Source organism: Rhinoraja longicauda, chromosome 3 (genome assembly GCF_053455715.1).
Source record: "Rhinoraja longicauda isolate Sanriku21f chromosome 3, sRhiLon1.1, whole genome shotgun sequence".
NCBI classification, from domain to species: Eukaryota; Metazoa; Chordata; class Chondrichthyes; order Rajiformes; family Arhynchobatidae; genus Rhinoraja; species Rhinoraja longicauda.
Window position 1 is genome coordinate 22,963,676 of NC_135955.1, and position 22,309 is coordinate 22,985,984.

General features: G+C 41.5%; 1 protein-coding gene across 3 annotated transcripts in view; it reads left to right on the forward strand.

Moving 5' to 3' along the window:
• Positions 1-22,309, forward strand: part of lingo2 (leucine rich repeat and Ig domain containing 2) — a 535,791-nt gene that overhangs the window by 502,558 nt on the left and 10,924 nt on the right. The window contains exon 4 of one of the 3 annotated variants that reach the window (XM_078394985.1): positions 14,171-14,291. The exons of the other annotated variants lie outside the window; for them this stretch is intronic. Coding sequence (XP_078251111.1) covers positions 14,289-14,291 — 3 coding nt within the window. The 5' untranslated portion in view covers positions 14,171-14,288. The remainder of the gene's footprint in view (positions 1-14,170; positions 14,292-22,309) is intronic. 3 annotated transcript variants of the gene reach the window in all.

Genomic DNA, 22,309 nt, shown 5'->3' on the forward strand with positions numbered 1-22,309 from the left:
TTATTCCAAGCTTCAGTTAGTGCTGTTTTATGGCTGCCAAAACATGACCTCCGAGTGTGACCCAGGCCTGTTCAGAGCTCATGCTCTGAACCCCCATTTCATCATCTTTGCATTCTACAGGAGATTTGTAAACCATCTGATTAGTTCCAAACAAAATTAAATGACCAGCAAAAGAGGATTGAATTTTCACTGAAAAGGTCAATATTTATTGCACATCCATAATTACCCTGGAAAATTATCTTGGTGTGCCACTTTGAACCAATGCAGTCCTTCTGGTGAAGGGATGCCCACATTGTTATTAGATCACCATTTTAATCACCCTTCCCATTCCCATACCGACTTGTTTGCCTTCGGCCTCCTCCATTGACAGAGTGGGACCACATGGAAACTGGATGAACAGCACCTCTTATCCTTCTTGGATAGCCTACAACACAACATGAACATTGAATTCTCTACTTTAAGGCAATCCCTGCCTCGATACCCATAGCTACCCCAATTCTGCTTGCACCCTTCCACTCCCTCTGCCCTATCCCCTCTTCTAATCCCCCACCCCTCCCCACTCCAGATACGCTATTTTTCTCCCCACCCCTACACTCCAATTCTAGCCACCATCCCTCCCTCAGATTCTATATTTCACTCCCTACCTTCCTTCCTTATCAGATTCCACCTTCTGCACCCTTTGCCTTCTCCATATCACCTCCAGCCTTGGTTACTTTCTCTGCCCCTCCCTCTCCCTCTCCCACTTGACTCATCGATCAATCAATGGCTCAATGTATGTTTGTGTTGTCATTTGTGAGCGGAGCACCAAGGCACATTTCTTGTATATGCACATACTTGGCCAATAAACTTATTCATTCATTCATTCATTCATTCATTCATTCATTCATTCATTCATTCATTCATCCATTCATTCATTCATTCATTCATTTAATGGCTCATAGATCCTGTTGTTTTCTAGCTCATTTCCCGCTCCTTCTCCATTTTCGCACCATTTTCTACCAATTGTCTCCTACTACTCCTGACCCAAGATGTCACCTGACCATTTCCTTCCACAAATGCTGCCTGACCCACCGAGTCCCTCACCAGTTTGTTTTAGGCTACAGCATTCCAGGATTGATATCCAGTGATGATGAATGAATGGCAAAATATTTCCAAGGCAGGATGGTACAACTTGGAGGGGGTTCTGCAGGTCATGATGATTCACTGCTTTTGTCCTTCTGGGTGGTAGAGATCACTGATTTGAGAGTTGCTGTCAGAATTGTCTAATTACGGGCAAGTTATTGATCATGATATTTTAGTCACACATCCCTCTCCACCATCTTCTGCATATAGGGCGGATGAAGTAGAAATAAAACTGAGGAAAATTATTGGGCAAATGAAATCTAAAGATAAACTAAAGCAAAAGCTTTGAGTATGTCAAGCTTTTGGTTATTTGTAGAAGGAAGCACATGAGATAATTTATCGGAAAAATATCTCCTTTCCCTCCACCAGTGGTACATTTTTATCGTGCATTCCAGTGATCTCCATTGCTCGAATGAGATTGCTTGTGTTGATTAATGGATAATGTGGTAATGGAAACTTGTCACAAAGATAAAGTAACACGATCGATCAGATTTTTCCCAGAATTGCTACATTTAATCCCATTAAATTCCCTGATCAATGCTCTGATCCATCAGTTAAAAAAATATCAATTGTGTTAATTGCATATTTTTCCAAGCATATTGTTACATCTGCCGCATATCTACCATTTAACCCGTCTGTCCTCTGGAAGACTACTACTAAATTCTTTACAATTAACCATACTTCAGAAGTTAACACGTGTAAGAAAATAACTGCAGATGCTGGTTCAAATCGAAGGTATCATAAAATGCACCAATAACACTATCTGCAAACTTTAAAATAATAGCCTTTAAAATCAAATTCAGGCTGTTAACATATATCAAAACAAATGGTGTTTTCAACCACTGATTATCATCACTTATACCAGTCTTTCTTTGTTGCTTCTTTCCTTTCGTCGGCCAACAATGTGGTCACACTGCCTTCCTTCACTCCAATGGGTTTCAATTATAGGAGAGCCATAATGTCATACTGCCTGGAAAAAAAACCCTTGGAAAAACTGCCTGGATGGGCCCCAAGATGCCCCATCTATGGCAGTCCCATTTGTCCGCATATGGCCCATATCCCTCAAAACCTTTCTTGTCCATGTGTCTGGCCAAGTGCTCTTTTAAATACCGTCATAGTACCTGCCTCAACTATCTCCATTGGCAGTGCATTTCATGTACCCACAAGCCTCGGAGGAAATGTCAATAGACAATAGACAATAGGTGCAGGAGGAGGCCATTCAGCCCTTCAAGCCAGCACCGCCATTCAATGTGATCATGGCTGATCATTCTCAATCAGTACCCCGTTCCTGCCTTCTCCCCATATCCCCTGACTCCGCTATCCTTAAGAGCTCTATCTAGCTCTCTCTTGAATGCATTCAGAGAATTGGCCTCCACTGCCTTCTGAGGCAGAGAATTCCACAGATTCACAACTCTGACTGAAAAAGTTTTTCCTCATCTCAGTTCTAAATGGCCTACGCTTTATTCTTAAACTGTGGCCCCTTGTTCTGGACTCCCCCAACATTGGGAACATGTTTCCTGCCTCTAACGTGTCCAACCCCTTAATAATCTTATACGTCTCGATAAGTTTTCGATACGTTTCTGATGTCGCCCATCAGGTGCCTATTAAAGGGCCTGTTCCAGTTAGGCGATTTTAAGGAGACTGCCGGCGACTAGGCTGTCATTGCACGTTTGCCGGGGTGTCGCGGGCATGATCGTGAGGAGTCTTCAATGAGTCATAGCGGATCTCGGCGCGTCGCGGAAAATGTTACCTGTTCGAAATTTTTCGCCAACAGCTGGCTTGTCGCCAAGTATCGTAGCTTATTGCGGGCGCTGTCACATGCTGTCCCCAGGTTTGTTAGGTTGTCGCCGGTACTGAGGATGGATGAATTTCATTGCTGACTACCAACGTCAACCGGAGACAGGTAGCGGGATCAGGAGAAGACAAGGTCCGACAGGAACTGTCAAAACCCATTTTGACAGCTGACAGAAGTGCAGCTGCAACAGCCAGGTGTGAAATGGGGGCGGAGACCAGGATGCTGTCTCTCCTCCGTTATAATTGAATAAGTTGCAGTTTAGTGACATCAGTAATTTGTCGATTTTAAACAATAGAGCGATTATTATCAAATGCTTAACTACATAAACTTGCTTTCAGTCAATAACTATTTGGTCAAATCATTCTATTCCGGTATCCTGATAAACTGCCGACCATACTGTAACAGGTCGAAGGTATTTATTCACAAAATGCTGGAGTAACTCAGCAGGTCAGGCAGCATCTCAGGAGAGAAGGAATGGGTGACGTTTCGGGCCGAGACCCTTCTTCAGACCATGGGTCTCGGCCCGAAACGTCACCCATTCCTTCTCTCCTGAGATGCTGCCTGACCTGCTGAGTTACTCCAGCATTTTGTGAATAAATACCTTCGATTTGTACCAGCATCTGCAGTTATTTTCTTATACATACTGTAACAGCAGGGGATTGTCGAGTAAACACCCGCAGAGTGGCTTCTTTTGTGGTTTAACGATTAGTAATTAGGATAGCAGAGATTGTCTCTGGTCAGGGACCTTCGTACATTCACCCTGCCTTAAGATGCTGATTTAAACCGAAGATAGACACAAAAAGCTCGAGCAACTCATCTTTCATTCATTTGTTCCTTACCAACGTCCAGGGATCTCTCGTTTCCCCTTTCCCCAGACTCTCAGTCTGAAGAAAGGGTCTCGACCCCAAATGCCACCCATTCCTTCTCTCCAGAGATGCTGCCTGTCCCGCTGAGTTACTCCAGCATTTTAGTGTCTATTTTCTTCGACCTAACTGCAGCAGGTTACAAGGAATCGGATCTCCCAACAGTGGGAGGAAGAGTGGCCGTGGGATTTTCAGCGGGACTGGATAAGTAAAAGATGTTGATACCGGGGAGGCTGATACAAAGACAGTGGGAACAACAGCATTGGCAGTCGGGTTCTCGCTGTCTTTCGGAAAAGTCCAGGACGTCACGTTAAAACCAGATTCCAAGTATCCCACGGGAACACATTGGTTCTGCTGGAGGTTCACTGAAAAATCCTTGTGGCAGATGCACTTAGAAGCACGTAATACTAAAATTAAGAAAAGGCATTTGAAGATACCAGAAGATAGTTTTGTTTAACCGATTTATTTACCGTCAGGACATTGGACAGGTAGATTGGAGGCGACAGTTTGACGGTCAGGTAAGCGTGGGAATTTCACGATGTTTCTGAAGACGGTGTAATCTCTTAGCCAGGTGCTAGTTTCACAAAAAAAAGTAACTTGTATCGACCTGACTCGGCATTGTCGTGGTCATTGTCGTAGACATTGTCGTAGGGTAAAAAAAAAATTGCCAATCTGCTACGACTTTGACAGTCGCCAGCAGTCGCCTTAAAAATCGCGTAACTGGGACAGGCCCTCAAATCTTTCCTGTCTCACCTTAAACCTATGATTTTGATTCCTATATCCTTGGTAAAGGGATCTGTGCATTCACCTTATCAATTCCCCTCATGATTTTATACAGCTCTGGAAAATCACCCCTTAGCCTCCTGCACCCCAGGGCATGAAGTCCTAGCTTGCCAAATGTTTCCCTATAGTTAGACCTTTGAGACCTGGTATCATCCTTGTAAATATCCTCTGCATTTTTTACAGTTTAACAATATCATACCTATAGTAGGGTGACCTAAACTTAACAGAATACTCCAAATGCAGCCTCATCAACATCTTGTACAACTGTAAAATAACATCCCAACGACAAACTCAATACCCTGATGAAGGCCAATTTCAGGAAATTATGTACTTGTAATCCTAGATCCCTCTGCTCTGCAACATTCCCCAGGGCCGTGCCATTCACTGTAAAGGTCCTGCCCCAGGTTTGACTTCCAGAAATGCAACAATTCACACTTATCTATAATAAACTCCATTAGCCACTTGCTTAACTGATCAAGATCATGCTGTCATTTTTGATAACCATCTTTACTGTGTACCATACCACCTACTTTAGTGTGATATGCATACCTTGTACATTCTCATCCAGATCGTTGATTTAACCACAAACAGCAATGGACCCAGCACTGATCTCTGGGCCAAGACACTCCAGTCAGAAAAATATTCTCCCACCAATACCCTCTGCTTCCTTCCATGAAGCCAATTCTGTATCCAGAAAGTTAGCATTCCCGGGTTCCCAGGCAATCTAACCTTCCAGTGTAGCCTACTATGCAGAACGTTATCAAAGACTGCACTAAAGTCCATGTGGACAACATCTCCAGTCTTCTCATCAACCTTCTTGGTTACTTCTTCAAAAAACTCAATCAAATTTGTGGGACACTATCTCCCATGTACAAAATCATGCTGACTATCCTGAATTAGCCTTCATCTTTCTCTCTATATATTTCCCTCTATATATTCTGCAGTAATTTACCTACCACAGATGCTAGACTCGATTTTTTTTTTTAATTCCCAGGCATTTCCTTGCTTAAATAGAGGCACAGAATTAGCCACGCTCCAGTTAAATGATGTCTAATGATGATTCATAGCTGCTTATTGCTGCAGACTTATTCAAAGAGCTTTTGAAAGTCCATTTGCATAGCATGCACTGCATTTTCATTGACAACCTCTTCCCTAAACCCAATTACATCAGTAAAACATGGCTTATTAATATTGGCATCCACTTATTAGCTTGGAAATTCCTGGCAATAAAAAGTCACTGAGGCTTGCCAGTCCCCAAGCAGCAAGACCTGTGCATACCCAAGCTATCTGGTCTAAACAAGCCCACTTCTAAGGATTTTTTCACAGCTGGATAAGCTTTGCTGCCAAGCTGAACTGACTGTCAAGCAGTTTAAAGAGTTAAGAATGTCTCTGATTTTCACAAATATTCAATAACTAAAAATTATTCACATTACCAAGAGATTTTTATAAAATAAAGCTTAAAATTAAATGTGAACAAATTGCATTTTTGATGTTTTATTAGCTGACTTGTTATTCAAAATGCTTCAGCTTCCTGAAGCTCTCCACAGTTCCTTAAGTGTCATAACTGTTCATTGAAATAGATGGGATCATAGAACCTACTGTGAGTTTAGGCTGGTGCAGGTTCAGTGAACCTCCCCAATGTGATTCGTGGACAGCTACTGCATGATGATCCTCAGATACTGTCTACACTGTACTCCCTGTCTATACTGTACTCCCTGGGACATTCAAAATTACCAAACTATCACCGAGCACACAGGAAATTGGCGGTTTCCTTATTCATGCCAGCTTGCACAGTCTTAAGTTCCTGATGCTTCTGGCCATTCCGTATGGAATTTTGGGTATTTCTTACGAAAATCGGAGCCATTATTCCCTATTGATCCAAAATCACAATTCATCGTATCTGGAGTACTGTCTCTTAAATTGTCCCACTGTGCACTTTAGGTTAATCGACTTGAAATTACTAGGTATTTCCTTTCCCTCTTCATTGATCAGAGTATAATAGCATTTTCATTCACTTTGTGTTCATGTTGAAGAAGTGGTTTAAATCTAGTTCAATCGATGCTGGTTCATTATCTCCAGATAAGAAGCTGATGGTGTTATGGATGAGCACCTTATGTTGTGTGTATAGGTCCATATATTCAAAATTGTCCATTACAATTCTTCAGGGTCCTAACCTCATGATATAATCTACAGAACAGAACGAAAGATTCAAAAAGCAACTTCCTATGATTGATTTGCCCAAAATAGCTCAGGATATAAATTAATCCTCAATGACTTGTGCCTTATGCAATAATGCCTCAGCATTGTACCCAACTTTTGAAATTCAGTTCAATAATCTTTAAAAAGTGTTAAAACACAGTTTTTACTTTATTACACGTTTAGTCCAGGTCACATAGACCAAATAAGTCCAGATTAAGAAAGTCAAGAATCTCATAAGCTGATATGTGGTGTGTGGTGTGTGAAAGAAGATAAGCTCACTATTAAGATGGGAATTTGGGTTAAAAAGAGATTCAGAAGAAATGATAACAGCGACCAAAGGTCATAGATAACTTTAGAAAAGATGATTTGCTTTTTGTGTGATAAAATGGATTGATTACACCACCCTATTGTGTGTCAATGTTCCATTAACGTCTTGAGAATTAATTCAAAATTGGTATTTCAAGGCTATGCCCAAAGCATTTCTGAAATTCTCTGAAAATGATATATTAAATTCATGTGTGCAAATGGATTTAATTTCACTTTTGAACCACCTTCTTGGTTAGGTTTTTTTTTCTGAGAACTCTTATTGCCCTACAAGCTTATGAATTCCTACACTCCTCCATTTCTGGTCTTTTGACCATTCTTGTTGCACCACTGAGTGTTTGCAGACAAAGGTCAAAAAATGCTTTGATAATCAAGGATACTACTTCAGGGAAGGAATACTGAGGTAAAAGATCAGCCATGACCATATTGAATGTTGGAGGAGGACAAGGTGCTGTTTGATTGTTTTTATTTCTATTTTTTTAAATTTCCTAAAGTTAATTATTTGATAATTCTTTAAGCCAGCATACTTAATATTCCCCCTGCACAGTGATACATATAAACGTACCAACCTTCAACCTGGCAGCACTACAACATTCGGCCCCTCGAGCCTGGTTACTAATGATCATGGTAAATCTGCTTGTGACTTCAGCTCTGTATTACTGTTGACCAATGATCATAAGGCCATATGTAATAGAAGCAGAATTCGGCCATTCGGCCCATCAAGTCTACTCCACCATTCAATCATGGCTGATCTATCTCTCCCTCCTAACCCCATTTTCCTGCCTTCTCCCCATAACCCCTGACACCCATATTAATCAAGAATCAATGGTGTAGTCTTTCACCCTCCTACTTATCAGGAATATAAATTGCCTCAAAAATATTCAAAGACTCTGCTTCCATCATCCTTCGAGGAAAGGTTTTCCCGAAAACTCATGGCCCTGTGAATGAAGATACTCTCTTCTGTTTTAAATGGGTGATACCTTACCTTTAAACAGTAGTCCTAGTTCTAGACTTGCCGCACAAGATAAAGCATCCTCTCCACGTCCATCCTGTCAAGATACCTCCAGATCTTGTATTTCACTCAAATAGCTTTTCACTCTTCTGAACTCCAGTGGATGACAGCCTAGCTTGTCCAACCTTTCCACTTTTCCATAGCAGGTATCAGCCCAGAAATCCATCCCTAAACTACTAACTTGCCTTTAGATCTTTCCTAAAATGAGGAGATCAGTGTTGTACGCAGTGCTCCTGATGTGGCCTCACCAATGCCCATTATAACTGAAGATTAACTTCCATACTTTTATATTCAATTCTTCTAGCCATAAAAAGTAACATTCTGACCAAAACACCAAGTGCTGGAGGAACTCAATGAGTCATCTGTGGAGGGAAATGGACAAGTGACATTTTGGGCCGGGACCATTCTTCAGACTGATATAGTTCTTTATATCTCCATTTTACTACAGTTGTTTGCATCTTCAATGATAACATTCTGTTAACTTTCCAAATTACTTGTCTCTTGTGAATCATGATACACAGATTACTTTATATCTCCATTTGGATAATATACTTATTTTTCTATTTTTCTTGCCAATGGACAATTTCATATTTCCCCATATTTCTCCTTAACCGATTTTGCCAACTTACTAAACCCATCTGCATCCCTTTGTAGCTTCAGTTTGTCCTCTTTCACAACTTAATTTCCACCCTATATTTGTGTCATCCACGAATTTGGCAATCATACCTTCATCTGAGTTACTTATATAATTGTAAATTATAAAAAGTTGAGGCTCCGGCACCAATTCCTTTTGCAGACCCTCATCAAAAATTTTACACACTCTCATAAAAGTACTCACCTGGAATGTATTGCTGCATTTTGCTTTAAAAGTGTTGTCTGGGTGCAGGTTGTATTACCATGCATTCATTTTAAAACATTCCTCATGGATCAGTAGTTACTCCTGTCTATGTTGTTTAAATGCAGTCATTAATGTTTAATAACTGCGACAGAATGGAGTTGACAGGTAATTGTGGATGCTTTAACTACTTGACTGAAGATAATATGGAGAAAACCTAGTCTTTTTTTAATTACATTTTGTTCTACTGGAACAAGCTTCCAAGGGTCTTCATTGAATAAATATTGACTTGACAGCTTATTGATGGCTACACTAGATAGTACTTCAAAAACTTGCTGCAGTTTATTTGTTCCCAGTTGTTGAGAAACTGCCACACTAAGATGAACTCTGCTCCAACACCTGTATTAATCAAAAATCTACCTATCTCTGCCTTAAAAATATCCACTGACTTGGCCTCTACAGCCTTCTGTGGCAAAGAATTCCACAGATTCATCAACTTCTGACTAAATAAGTTTCTCCTCATCTCCTTCCTAAAAGAATGTCCTTTAATTCTAAATGTGATGAAGAGGCTCATCTCTGTGAAGAATTAATGTTAATTTGTATGATTTAGCTGGATTGTTTTTCATAAAGTCATGAAGAAATGATTCTAAAAAACAAAGCTGCTGCATGAAAATGTTTGTGACAATCATTTGTAATGGAAGCAGCTGTTTCAAAAATACAGATGGATTGCTCACAAATTTGAAAGGATAATGTTTTTATTAAGCACTGTTTCCCAGAAGTATTGCAATGAAATCCTCTGTGGATCAGAAAATAGGAAAGTGGAGACCATAAAAAATCCTGGTTTTCTGACAGTATGGCTGGGTGGACTAGACATGCTTAGACTCGCATCTGGCCATTCTGTGCAAAAGAATCAGGATTTATAACAGAAGAAATGAAAATATCCATATGCTCCTTACTATGCAGTCCAAAGTCTGTTACATCAAATGCAGTATTTGTAAAGTATTGACACTGTTGTAAAGTAGGAAACAGAATTGTCTGTTTGCTCCCACTGTTGGGTGATAAAAGATGAGTGAACCAAAGAAGGTGCAGAGACTGAGAGGTTCACGTGTACCTCTTCCAAACTTGTCAATTTTGATTGCTTCGGCAGGGCCAAGTGTAAACTAGGCAACAGTTTCACCAAATACTTGTACTCTATCCACCAAGACTCCCAGCCGTTAACGATCTTTAACTCTCCTTTCTATTGCCATTCTAACCTTTCTGCCCTAGGCTCCTCCATTGCCAGAGTGAGGCCACTCACAATCTGAAAGAACAGCACCTTATATTCTGTTTGGATAGTCTGCAATCCAATTAACATTGAATTCCCCAATTTCAAGTAATATTCCATACCCTCTCTTTCTGTCCTCCCCAACTGCCCACCCCAGTGCTCACACATTTCTCCCACAACCTAGGTCATACTGCTCCTTTTCCCTCCTTTGTACACTCATCTCCCATCTTTGAATAATATATTTCCCTTTTATCTCCCCGCTTTCCACACCATCATGTCCTCTTCCACCCATATCCTTCCCTTTGACTTTGCATTTCACTCCTTATCTCCTTATCTGACACCCTTTTGTCTCTTTCCCACCTTCTGCCTCACTTCTCCTTTTTAGCTTTCATGCCCATACCCCAACAGTCTGAAGAACGGTCCTTACTCAAAATGTTGTATGTCCATTTCCTCGACAAATGCTGCCTGACCAGTGGACATCCTTTAGCACTTTGTTTTTTGCCCAAGATCCTAGCATCGGCAGTTTCCTGTGTCACCAGATTAGTTTGCTGTCATATACTTCAGGGTGCAATGATATTCCATGTGCACATGAGGCTCACAGAGCAAACACTATGCATATACTAATGATAAATGCAGTCATAGATACAGTGACAAGACTGTAATACACGCAGTAGGAAAACATATGAAAGTACAAAAATAGAATAATTGAATGGGGTAGAGTTAAGAGTATATTTGCTATGGAGTCACGCAGCATGGAAACAGACCCTTCAGCTCAACTTGTCCATGACAACCAAGATGCGCCATCTACATAGGTCCCACCTGCCTGCATTTGGTCCATATCCCTCTTTCCTATCCATGTACATGCATCAACTACCTCATCTGACAGCTCATTCCATATACCTACCACCTAACGTGTATAAAGGTTGCCCCTCTGGTTCCAATTAAATCTTTCATCTCTCACCTTGGCCCTGAGTCCTGACCTTAAACCTAAGTCCCTTGATTCTTGATTCCCCTATTCTGGGTAAAAGGCTCTGTGCAGTTCCTCTATCTATACCCTCATGATCTTATGCACCTTTATAAGATCACCCCTCATTCTTCTGCGCTCCAAGGTATAAAATCCTATCCTGCCCAACCTCTCCCTATATCTCAGACCCTCAAGTCCTGGCAACTCAATACCCTGACTGACAATACCCTGACTGATAAAATGTAATGTGTTACATTTAGTGCAACAATACCATTGTTCAAAGAATAGCAGATATGGGCATTGCTTTGTCGTAGAACATAGGGAAGTGTGGCATATTAATTTTCAGACCAGCTCTACTTTACTCGTTGTATTCTCCACCCAGCCTCATTTTTGACAAGGATGCTGGTGAATTGCTACATTTGGGCATCTAATCAGTGAAGCACTTTTCTGCTGCTCATTCAGCAGCTGAGCTATAGCTAGACTCTTGGTCTGCATATTGGTTGAAGTCTCCTTAAAGTTTCAATTTTAGTTTTGGGCAGAGAAAGATCCAATATCCCCCAATCTTCAGCATAAACCAGTATCTCTCAAAATGACCACGCTAATTTTAAGATTGTGAGGACTTTTCCTTGATTCTATCACTCTTCAAATGTAGCAGAAATCTCCTAATCTTTATGAGATATTGGAGAGGGGGAGCAAATTGTCTTGCCCTTGATGATGTTGTGCACCCTATGTTCCAAAAAGTGCCTGGTTTCCCTCCGTAACCTTGAAACCCACGGCATAATGATAAAGCAGAGGAGCTGCTGCTGCTCTGCTTTTGTGACTCAGGATCAATCTTGAATGTGGGTGCTGTGTGGAGCATCCACATCCCCCTGTGACTGCACAGGTTTGCCCACGGCTGCTGAATACCTTCCTTATTCCAAATGGGAGGAGTATTGGCTTTCAGTGCTAGCAGGAGAATCAGGGGGTTGATGCTCTTGTGAGAATAGATTGCAGGGGAAAGAGACAGATGGATGTGCCGTGAGGGCTCGCATGGACTTGATGGGCCAAATGGCTCATGCTGTAGGGAAACAGGAGCAATATGAGTGCAGCTACACCAGCTGAACCAGCAAGACATAGTTCCAATACTCTGAGCCCAAAATAAAACAAAGAAGCTCAACATGCCCAGAAATCTCCCCAAAATAAATATTTTCTTCTCCATGGATTCAACTCTGGAAAAAAACACAATGCTTCTATTTCTGTTGCATGCAAAAAAACAATGTTATTTAACAGATTTTCTCAACATTTGACATTTAAGTCAATTACATTACTTAGGAATAAATTGGATTTCTTAACAGCTGTTTTTATGAAGCCTGATGAGACCGACAGCATTCTTTATTTTAAAGTATACCCTTTGTTACATTTCTACGAGGTCAACCTAACACTGCATTTTGCTGTAAAAGTGTTAAAGGCACTCCATGTTCACCAACACTCAGAGGCTAGTCTTTACTGATTAAATAAATGTTCCCTGTACTGGAAGTGTAGTTCTGCCTCTTCCCATTGCTCTTGGGGGGAATACATAAAGAGTGCGGGCAGGTGAAGGAGGAATGTTACACACTTGTTATAGAGGCAGGCAACCAGCATGATTTGTCACACAGGGGAATTGTAGGTCATCACATGTCTCAACCCAAAACATTTTCAGCTGCTGACTGGCCAGCATTTTCTGTAACTATTTCCAATTCTGAGCATCAGCAGTACTATTTTTTTTTTTTAATCTTCATGCAGCTGTAATGCTGTTTTGATAAATAATTAATATTGACTACTAAATATTTCATACCATATATACTTGCACATGAGGTGATCCATGGCACTGTTATGATTTGGCCTCTGTTTTTACAGCTTAATATTGAGGCAGCTGAGGATTCAAACTCAGCACCAATCACAAAATTGTCCTAGAAGTTAATCTGTTGCAGAATATTTGATTTACTAAGGGAAGGAAGGAAATTAACAGAATATAAATGGAAGAAGGATCAAACCTAGATTCCTTTCTCTATCAAAAACACTACAGTTTCTCAAATCTGTTGTACCTCAGGAGGTATCATTGTGTCCCAAAGTAGGCTAAATAAAAGATACCATAAGCTCAATGTTTTTTTGTGAGCTTGCTCACCTCCTCTGTGACTGCATGCGTTTCCCCAGAGCTACAGAATGCCTTCCTTATTCCAAATGTGTGGCTAATTGTGTGAGGTAAATTGGCCTTCTGGGGTGCGAAGAAGGGTCTTGACCCGAAACATCACCGATCCATGTTCTCCAGTGATGTTGCCGGACCCACTGAGTTACTCCAGCATTACTCAGACTTTTTGTGTCTTTCCTTGGCAGGAAAATCAGCATGCTTGATGCTCTTGTAAGAATAGATTATTGGGAGATAGGTAGGGGGATCGTTCTGCTGGATGTACCGCAAGTGCTGGCATGGACTTGATGGACCAAATAGCTTGTGCTGGAAGAAACACAAGCAATACGAGTCCAGATACACCCAGAGTTGAACCAGCATGGAATGGGCTCAATACCTTGAGCTATCACACTGACCCTATACAAAGCAAATAAATGTCCCCAAACATTATGGGTCTATTGATGTTTTTTACCCATATTAATCAGCTATCTTTTGAATGCAAGCTACATTTCTAAATCTGTGAATGACATTAAACCCGGTAGTGTTATGAACTGCTAAGACGGTTTTGATCAATTGCAGCAGGCTGGTGGAATGGGCAAGGCATGATAAATAAAGTCTAATGTGGAGAAAGACGAGGCGATGCATTTTGTTAGCAGGACTGAGGATAGGCAATACAGAATAAAGGGTACTGTTATAAAAGGGGTGCAGAACCAGATGGTATGTGGGTACACATTAGAGGGACAGAACAGATTGAGAAGGCGGATAATAGGCCGAGTACAATTCTGGATTTTATCGATGAAAGATATAAATTAATGTTTCACTTTTCTAAAACACTAATCCTGTAATATTGTGTTTAATCCTGTTAGCCTCATTACAGCAAGGATGTGAAGGCATTAGAGAAGGCCTGAAAAGATTTATGGTCTTGGGATAAAGTACAACGGATGCGAGAGGCTGAAGGAGTTTTCTTTACAAAAAGGAAGGCTGATGGTAAATAAAATATATAAAAGAATGAGCGGTCTAGATTGTGAGAACTTGTACCTGTCGGTGGAGGAAACAGAGTGAAGGTCACATGCATAAAATAAAGAGATGGAATTAATAGTGACATGAGGAAATCCATTTTAATACAATGTACGGTTGGAATCTAGAAATTACTTTCCTGCATATATGGTGAGGCAAGTATCATTGTGCCCTTTAAGGGAGAATTACTTATATGGTGAAGAAAAGGTTGCGAGACTGTGGAGAAGGGGCTGGTGGGTGGAACCAGTGAGGGTTTCTGGCAGAGAAATCACATGGACATGATGGGCTGATTGGCCTTTTTTCTGTGCTGTTTCATTAATTCCATAATATCCGAAGAGCACATTGTTCAGATTCTGAGCTGAGATTGAAACTTGGGAGCCAAATCTTAGCTGACTAAATTGGTAACCTTTTCCTGCAACAGATCTCCATAAAGAGTGTCTGCTTTTGGAGTCTGGCGTAGGTCTCACCTTCCACCCCATTACAGAATCCCCCTTGTCCTCACCTTCCACCCCATCAAATCCTCTAATATTTCTGTCACCTCCAACGGGATCCCACTACTGGCCACATCTTCCCATCCCCTCCCCTTTCTGCCTTCCGCAGAGACCGTTCCCTCTGTAACTCCCTGGTCCACTCGTCCCTTCCTACCCAAACCACACTCTCCCCAGGCACTTTCCCCTCCAACCGCAACAGATGCAACACCTGTCCCTTTACCTCCCCCCTCGACTCCATCCAAGGACCCAAACAGTCTTTCCAGGTGAGACAGAGATTCACCTGCACCTCCTCCAACCTCATCTATTGCATCCGCTGTTCCATATGTCAACTTCTCTACATCAGCGAGACCAAACGTATGCTCGGTGATTGTCTCGCTCAACACCTTCGCTCAGTCCGCCTTAACCAACCTGATCTCCCAGTGGCTAAGCACTTCAACTCCCCCTCCCACTCCCAGTCTGACCTTTCTGTCATGGGCCTCCTCCAGTGTCATAGTGAGGCCCACCGGAAATTGGAAGAACAGCACCTCATATTTCGCATGGGCAGCTTACAGCCTAGCGGTATGAACATTGACTTCTCTAACTTTAGATAGTTCCTCTGTCCCTCTATTCCCCTCCGCTTCTCAGTTCTCCCGCTGTCTTCCTGTCTCCACCTATATCCTTTCTTTGTCCCGCCCCCCCTGACATCAGTCTGAAGAAGGGTCTCGTCCCGAAACGTCACCAATTCCTTCTCTCCAAGATGCTGCCTGACCTGCTGAGTTACTCCAACATTTTGTGATAATCTCAAACTATGTGGTCTGTCCATTGGAGCTGCAGGGAGAGATTACCAGATAGACAAAGAAAACTTTCAAGTTGTACTCAAAGCTTGCTTGGAGAATCCAAGATCCCCACTCTCTCCTCAGAAGACTCTGTCACAACTTTCTTGCCTCTGAGGTAGAAGTGTGTGACTCCTGGTCCAGGAATATATGAAAACCCAAGGTGAACATTTCAAAATAATGCCCAATGTCCTGCTTTATAATTATTCTTCAACTTTGCAAAGACAACTGAATATAAAAACACAAGGAAGTCCAAATGCTGGTTTACAAAAAGACACAAAGTGCTGGAATAACATGGATAGGTGACATTTCAGGTCAGAACCCTTCTTCAGACTACATTTATTTTGATGTTGATGAAAAGCATTGTTGCTTAAAATTGACCACAATATTTCTAATAATACAACAATGACAACCCTTCATTAACCATTTTTCTTTTTGGGACATGGACAGACAATTGGGAATTGCTTTGTCTAAGACAACTCTTTCTTTGAAGGCTGACATCTATGCCTGTATATACAAACCAGGAAATATATTTTTTGTGGCAAGTGCAAATGTTTTCGTCAAAATTTCTTTCCAATTAGGTTTGCTTTGCGATAAAGGGTATCAAAGAAAATGGGTGTTTAGAAATTTAATTAGCAAGGCTGATTTTCGACCATTTACGACTGGATCCAGCTGTGTATGTTATGTGCCTCCTGTTCCTATACTGAGATCCACAGTAAAGTAAAACTGTACATTAAATTGATAAAGAAATACAACATTTCTGAATGCACCTTTCTCCTCTGTTCAAAATACTTAGATTTAGTTTCTTCTATTCTTGAGTTTGTCTTCACTAACCTCTGTATACGTTCGATACGTGACTTGGATAGATTAGGCGAGTGGGCAAATGCATGGCAAATGCAATATAATGTGGATAAATGTGAGGTTATCCACTTTGGCGGCAAGAACAGGAAAGCAGAGTATTACCTGAATGGTGACCGATTGGGAGAAGGGGAGATGCAACGTGACCTGGGTGTCATGGTGCACCAGTCATTGAAAGCAAGCATGCAGGTGCAGCAGGCAGTGAAGAAAGCGAATGGTATGTTGGCATTCATAGCAAGAGGATTTGAGTTTAGGAGCAGGGAGGTTCTGCTGCAGTTGTACAGGGCCTTGGTGAGACCACACCTGGAGTATTGTGTGCAGTTTTGGTCTCCTAACCCGAGGAAAGACGTTCTTGCCTTAGAGGGAGTACAGAGAAGGTTCACCAGATTGATCCCTGGGATGGCAGGACTTTCATATGAGGAAAGACTGGATAGGCTAGGCTTATACTCGCTGGAATTTAGAAGACTGAGGGGGGATCTTATAGAAACATATAAAATTCTTAAGGGGTTGGAGAGGCTAGATGCGGGAAGATTGTTCCCGATGTTGGGGGAGTCCAGAACCAGGGGTCACAGCTTAAGGATAAGGGGGAAGTCTTTTAGGACCGAGATGAGGAAACATTTCTTCACACAGAGAGTGGTGAGTCTGTGGAATTCTCTGCCACAGAAGGTAGTTGAGGCCAGTTCATTGGCTATATTTAAGAGGGAGTTAGATGTGGCCCTTTTTGCTAAAGGGATCAGGGGGTATGGAGAGAAGGCAGGTACAGGCTACTGAGCTGGATGATCAGCCATGATCATATTGAATGGCGGTGCAGGCTCGAAGGGCCGAATGGCCTACTCCTGCACCTATTTTCTATGTTTCTATGTTTCTATGATAACCAATGTGCTAATAAAATGATAATGCTTGCGTAATTTAGTGCATGTAATAAATCCACCATGTGTGTCCTTTTGTGTGACCTTAGAATGCTAGTTACCTCTTTACTAGAGACTCATTTCAACATCTGTTGAATAATTGATAAAGAGGCAATTATCTACCAGTCATAAAACATACATAAATATTTGCAAGAGATATTACACTTGTGACCTTCTTGAATGAAAGTCATAAATCACAACTTGAATGCTGAGTTACTATCTTGTAGTTCTGTGAACATGGGAGAGTAAGATATGGAGCAAGCAGACCACTTTACTCTGTGAACCTGCACCATCATTCACTGAGATTCATTGAACTGTAAAACTAATTTTATGTACATGCCTTTGCAGAATATCCAATAGCACCATGTGTAATGTTTTCATAGATTGAGATACATTATATAAAGTTTAAAAGAGGCTAACCACCTAACCTTGAAATTTGCGAGTTTTCACATTTCTGCTTACAGGCTCTATTTCAGTCAGTGTCATTGTCACAAAGTAGATGCAGCACAACACTGCCTTCCAGCAGGATCACAGTATGTCTATCTGCTTAGATACACATGGAGTAGAGCATGTCCATGTATAACGATGTACTACACCATGACAATAAAATACTCCCATGATCTCAGATTTATTGTAAAATGATCTATTTACAATAGACAATAGGTGCAGGAGTAGGCCATTCGGCCCCTTGAGCCAGCACCGCCATTCAATGTGATCATGGCTGATCATTCACAATCAGTACCCCGTTCCTTCCTTCTCCCCGTACCCCCTGATCCGCTATCTTGACCTGCTGAGTTACTCCTGCATTTTGTGAATAAATACATTCGATTTGTACCAGCATCTGCAGTTATTTTCTTACACCTCTATTTTTAAGAGCTCTATCTAGCTCTCTCTTGAAAGCATCCAGAGAATTGGCTTCCACTGCTTTCTGAGGCAGAGAATTCCACAGATTTACAACTCTCTGAATGAAAAAGCTTCTCCTCATCTCAGTTCTTATTCGTAAACTGTGGCCCCTGGTTCTGGACTCCCCCAACATTGGGAACATGGTTCCTGCCTCTAATGTGTCCAATCCCTTAATAATCGTATTTGTTTCAATAAGATCCCCTCTCATCCTTCTAAATTCCAGTGTATACAAGCCTAGTCGCTCCAGTCTTTCAACATACGACAGTCCCGCCATTCCGGGAATTAACCTAGTGAACCTACACTGCACGCCCTCAATAGCAAGAATATCCTTCCTTAAATTTAGAGACCAAAACTGCACACAGTACTCCAGGTGCGGTCACACTAGGGCCCTGTAAAACTGCAGAAGGACCTCTTTGCTCCTGTACTCAACTCCTCTTGTCATAAAGGCCAACATGCCATTAGCTTTCTTCACTGCCTGCTGTACCTGCATGCTAACTTAAAGTGACTGATGAACAAGAACACCCAGATCTCTTTGTACATCCCCGTTTCCTAACTTGACACCATTCAGATAATAATCTGCCTTCCTGTTTTTTCCACCAAAGTGGATAACCTCACATTTATCCACATTAAACTACATCTGCCATGCATTTGCCCAATCACACAACCTGTCCAAGTCACCCTGCATCCTCACAGCATCCTCCTCACAGTTCACACTGCCTCCCAGCTTTGTGTCATCCGCAAATTTGCTAATGTACTTTTAATCCCTTCATCTCAGTCATTAATGTATATTGTAAATAGCTGCGGTCCCAGCACCGAGCCTTGCGGTACCCCACTAGTCACTGCCTGCCATTCTGAAAGGGACCTTCTTTTTGTTTCCTGTCTGCTAACCAATTTACCTAGCACCATTTTCCATTTAAGAAAGAGTTCCAAACTATTATCACCCATTATATGCGGGGATATTTCCAGAATTATCATAATCAGATATATCCGAGGGCACTGTGTGATATATTCGAGGGCCCATTGCTGTTTGCGGTTCATATCAAAGGTTTGGATGAGAATGTATAGGGCATGATTCGTAAGTTTGCAGATGACACTAAAGTGGTATCACAGATAGCAAAGATGGTTATCAAAAACGATCAAGGATCTTGATCAGCTGGGCAAGTGGACTGAGGAACGGTTAATGGAGTTTAAAGCAGATATTTGTGAGGTGTTGTATTTTGAGAAGTCAAACTAAGACAGGACTTTCACAGTGAATGGCAGAGCCCTGTTGAGTGTTGTAGAGCAGAGAAATCTAGGAGTGCAGGTACATAGTTTCCAGAAAGTGGCGTCCCAGGTGGATAGGGTGGTCAAGAAGTATTTCGGTACATTGGCCATCAGTCATGGTATTGAGTAAAGAAGTTGGAATATTATGTTACAATTGTTCAAAACGTTGGTGAGGCAGAATTTGGAGTATTGTGTTCAGTTGTGGTCACTCTGCAAGAGAAAGGATGTTGCTAAGGTGAAAAGTGTTCAGAGAATATTTGTGAGGATGTTGCGAAGACTTGAGGGCCTGAGCTATAGGGAGAAGTTGAGCAGGCTAGGACTTTATTCCTTGGAGCACAGGAGTCTGAGGGGTGATCTTATAGGGGTGTATAAAATTATGAGGGGAATACATAGAAATAAATACACAGAGTACTTTACCCAGAGTAAGAGAATCAAAAACCAGAGAACAGGTTTAAGGTGAGAGGGGAAATATATAATAGGAACGTAAGGAGCAGCTTTTTCACACAGAGGGTGGTGGATATATGGAATGAGCTGTACTATGCTGTACTGTTCTATGTTCTATGCAATTGGTTAACCTGGCTGAGCAACAGATGATAAATACCCTATTGGCCAGGCGTGACTACAATCATGACTACAATCATATTTTGGAAATCATTTCCTTGAGCAAAATCTTGTAAATTGACAAGACTGGGTGAAATATATTTTGAACATTTTGGTACAGTGTATGTTAGCAGAGTGTGGGATGGAGAACTTCCTGGTGTTGGTGGACAACCAATCAAAATGATGAACATAAAGCACAGAGGGTCAAGAATCGTCATTAAATGAGCACAGAGCTTAGATACATTGCAACAACAGGAGTTGGATGCAGTGCAACGAGAGGAGTCTGCACGTTCTCCCTGTGACCATATAGGTTTTCCCAAGCTGCTCCGGTTTCCTCCCACATTCCAAAGATGTGCAGCTTTGTAGGTTAATTGGCTTCTAAAAATTACTCCTCGTGTGTAGGATGCGAAACTGGGATAACGTAGAACTAGTGTATCGATGGTCAGCGTAGACTTGGTGGGCCGAAGGGCCTGTTTCCATGCTGTACCTCCAAACTAAACATAGTTGTCCTTGGCAATTATATCTGATAACAGTCCACAATATCAGTCGGATTGTGACCTGAAATAGGACCTGACAACAACTCACAAGCCCAAATCATCCAATATTCAACAAAAGGAGCTCAGAGAACAAAACATATGTTGAAAAGTGGGTTGGAAAACCAAGTCACACAAGGCAGATCAGAGGATTTATGAGGAAGGAACAATCCACATTATTTCAATCTGAATTACAGATCAACAGCACTCTGCTGGATAGGAAACACTCCTTTAGAAATGCTGATGCGCAGAAGGCAAGGAATGTGTCATGATCAGGCTTAGCTAAACCTAAAAGGGAGGTGAAACAAAGCCAGCATCGTAACACATCCTACAGTATAAAAGTGGAGAATTCAGATCACATGGTAAGGTTAGAGTTTCACAAGCATATCAAACAGAGCAGGATTCAGAAAAAAACATCAAAGGGAAAAGGATTAGGAGAGGAGAATTGCGATTTTGAACATACTCCTGAACTGAATCGTACAATTGTTGACAAAGAACTGACATAGAACAGGACAGCAGGGAGCCAAGGAGTGACACACACAATGAGTAGAGAGATGGACACTACTTCAATAATGTGATTCAATCTATAGGATAAATACAACACCAATGCATTTATCCTATAGACTCCCTGCTAGGGAGGGGGGGGAGGGGGAGTGAGGGGGAGGGAAGGGAGGGGAGGGAGGGGAGGGGAGGGAGGGGAGGGAGGGGAGGGAGGGGAGGGAGGGAGGGGAGGGAGCAGGTGCTACACCAATGCAGGAGAGGTTTGGGCCCAACGGGTCCACTTGGTCTAGTCTCTACTAAAAATACTGGCATTAGACAGATATTTAACATTTGCAAGGTTTGGTGTGCGTTGTTTACTCTAAATTGTAATGTATTATTCTGCACTACAAGAAGCACTTTCAATAAAGGCGGTACAGCACGGTGACCTGACCAATGTGAGAATTAGGTTTAGGTTTAGATTCAGGTGGTTTGCATTTCAAAACTTATCATTGTAATGTAAATTAAGTATGAACTTTATTTTTAATGATGAAACACCATAATTGAATACAACCAGCTAAATTTGGCATGGTACCAATATTAAAAAACGATTACAAATTCTGCTGCTCCGAATCCATTTGATTCACTGATGTGCTTCAGGGAGCTTTCCAACCTCTCAATGATCTGCCCTCCTCTGACTCTTATTCACTGCTTCGTGGTTAATCCTTACTGCCCTCAGGAAAAGCAAGGATGAACAATAAATGTTTCTTCTGTCAGTGTTGCTCAAAGTGCAAATTTCAACAACAAAAAAAAAGATTTATTACTGAGCACAACTACAGTACAATTGCAACGCTCCCCAGATATCATGCCTGATATTTCAGCAGTGGAGCACTGGAACAACTAAATAAATAAAAACATTCTTCGTTTCTAGCCGGTTAAAATTACTTTGCCTTGCTGAGCTATTTTGCCTACATCTTCTGTGTGAGCTAATACCTCGGTCTGAACTGTGTCTCTCAGAGTGCAGAATTTCATTCAGCTCTGTATGAGCTGAGTTAGTTCGCACGATTAAATCAAAGGAAAGAGGTTCATCCTGGACAAGGTAACACATTTTTTACAGATTATAAACTTGGAGTCATGAGCAAC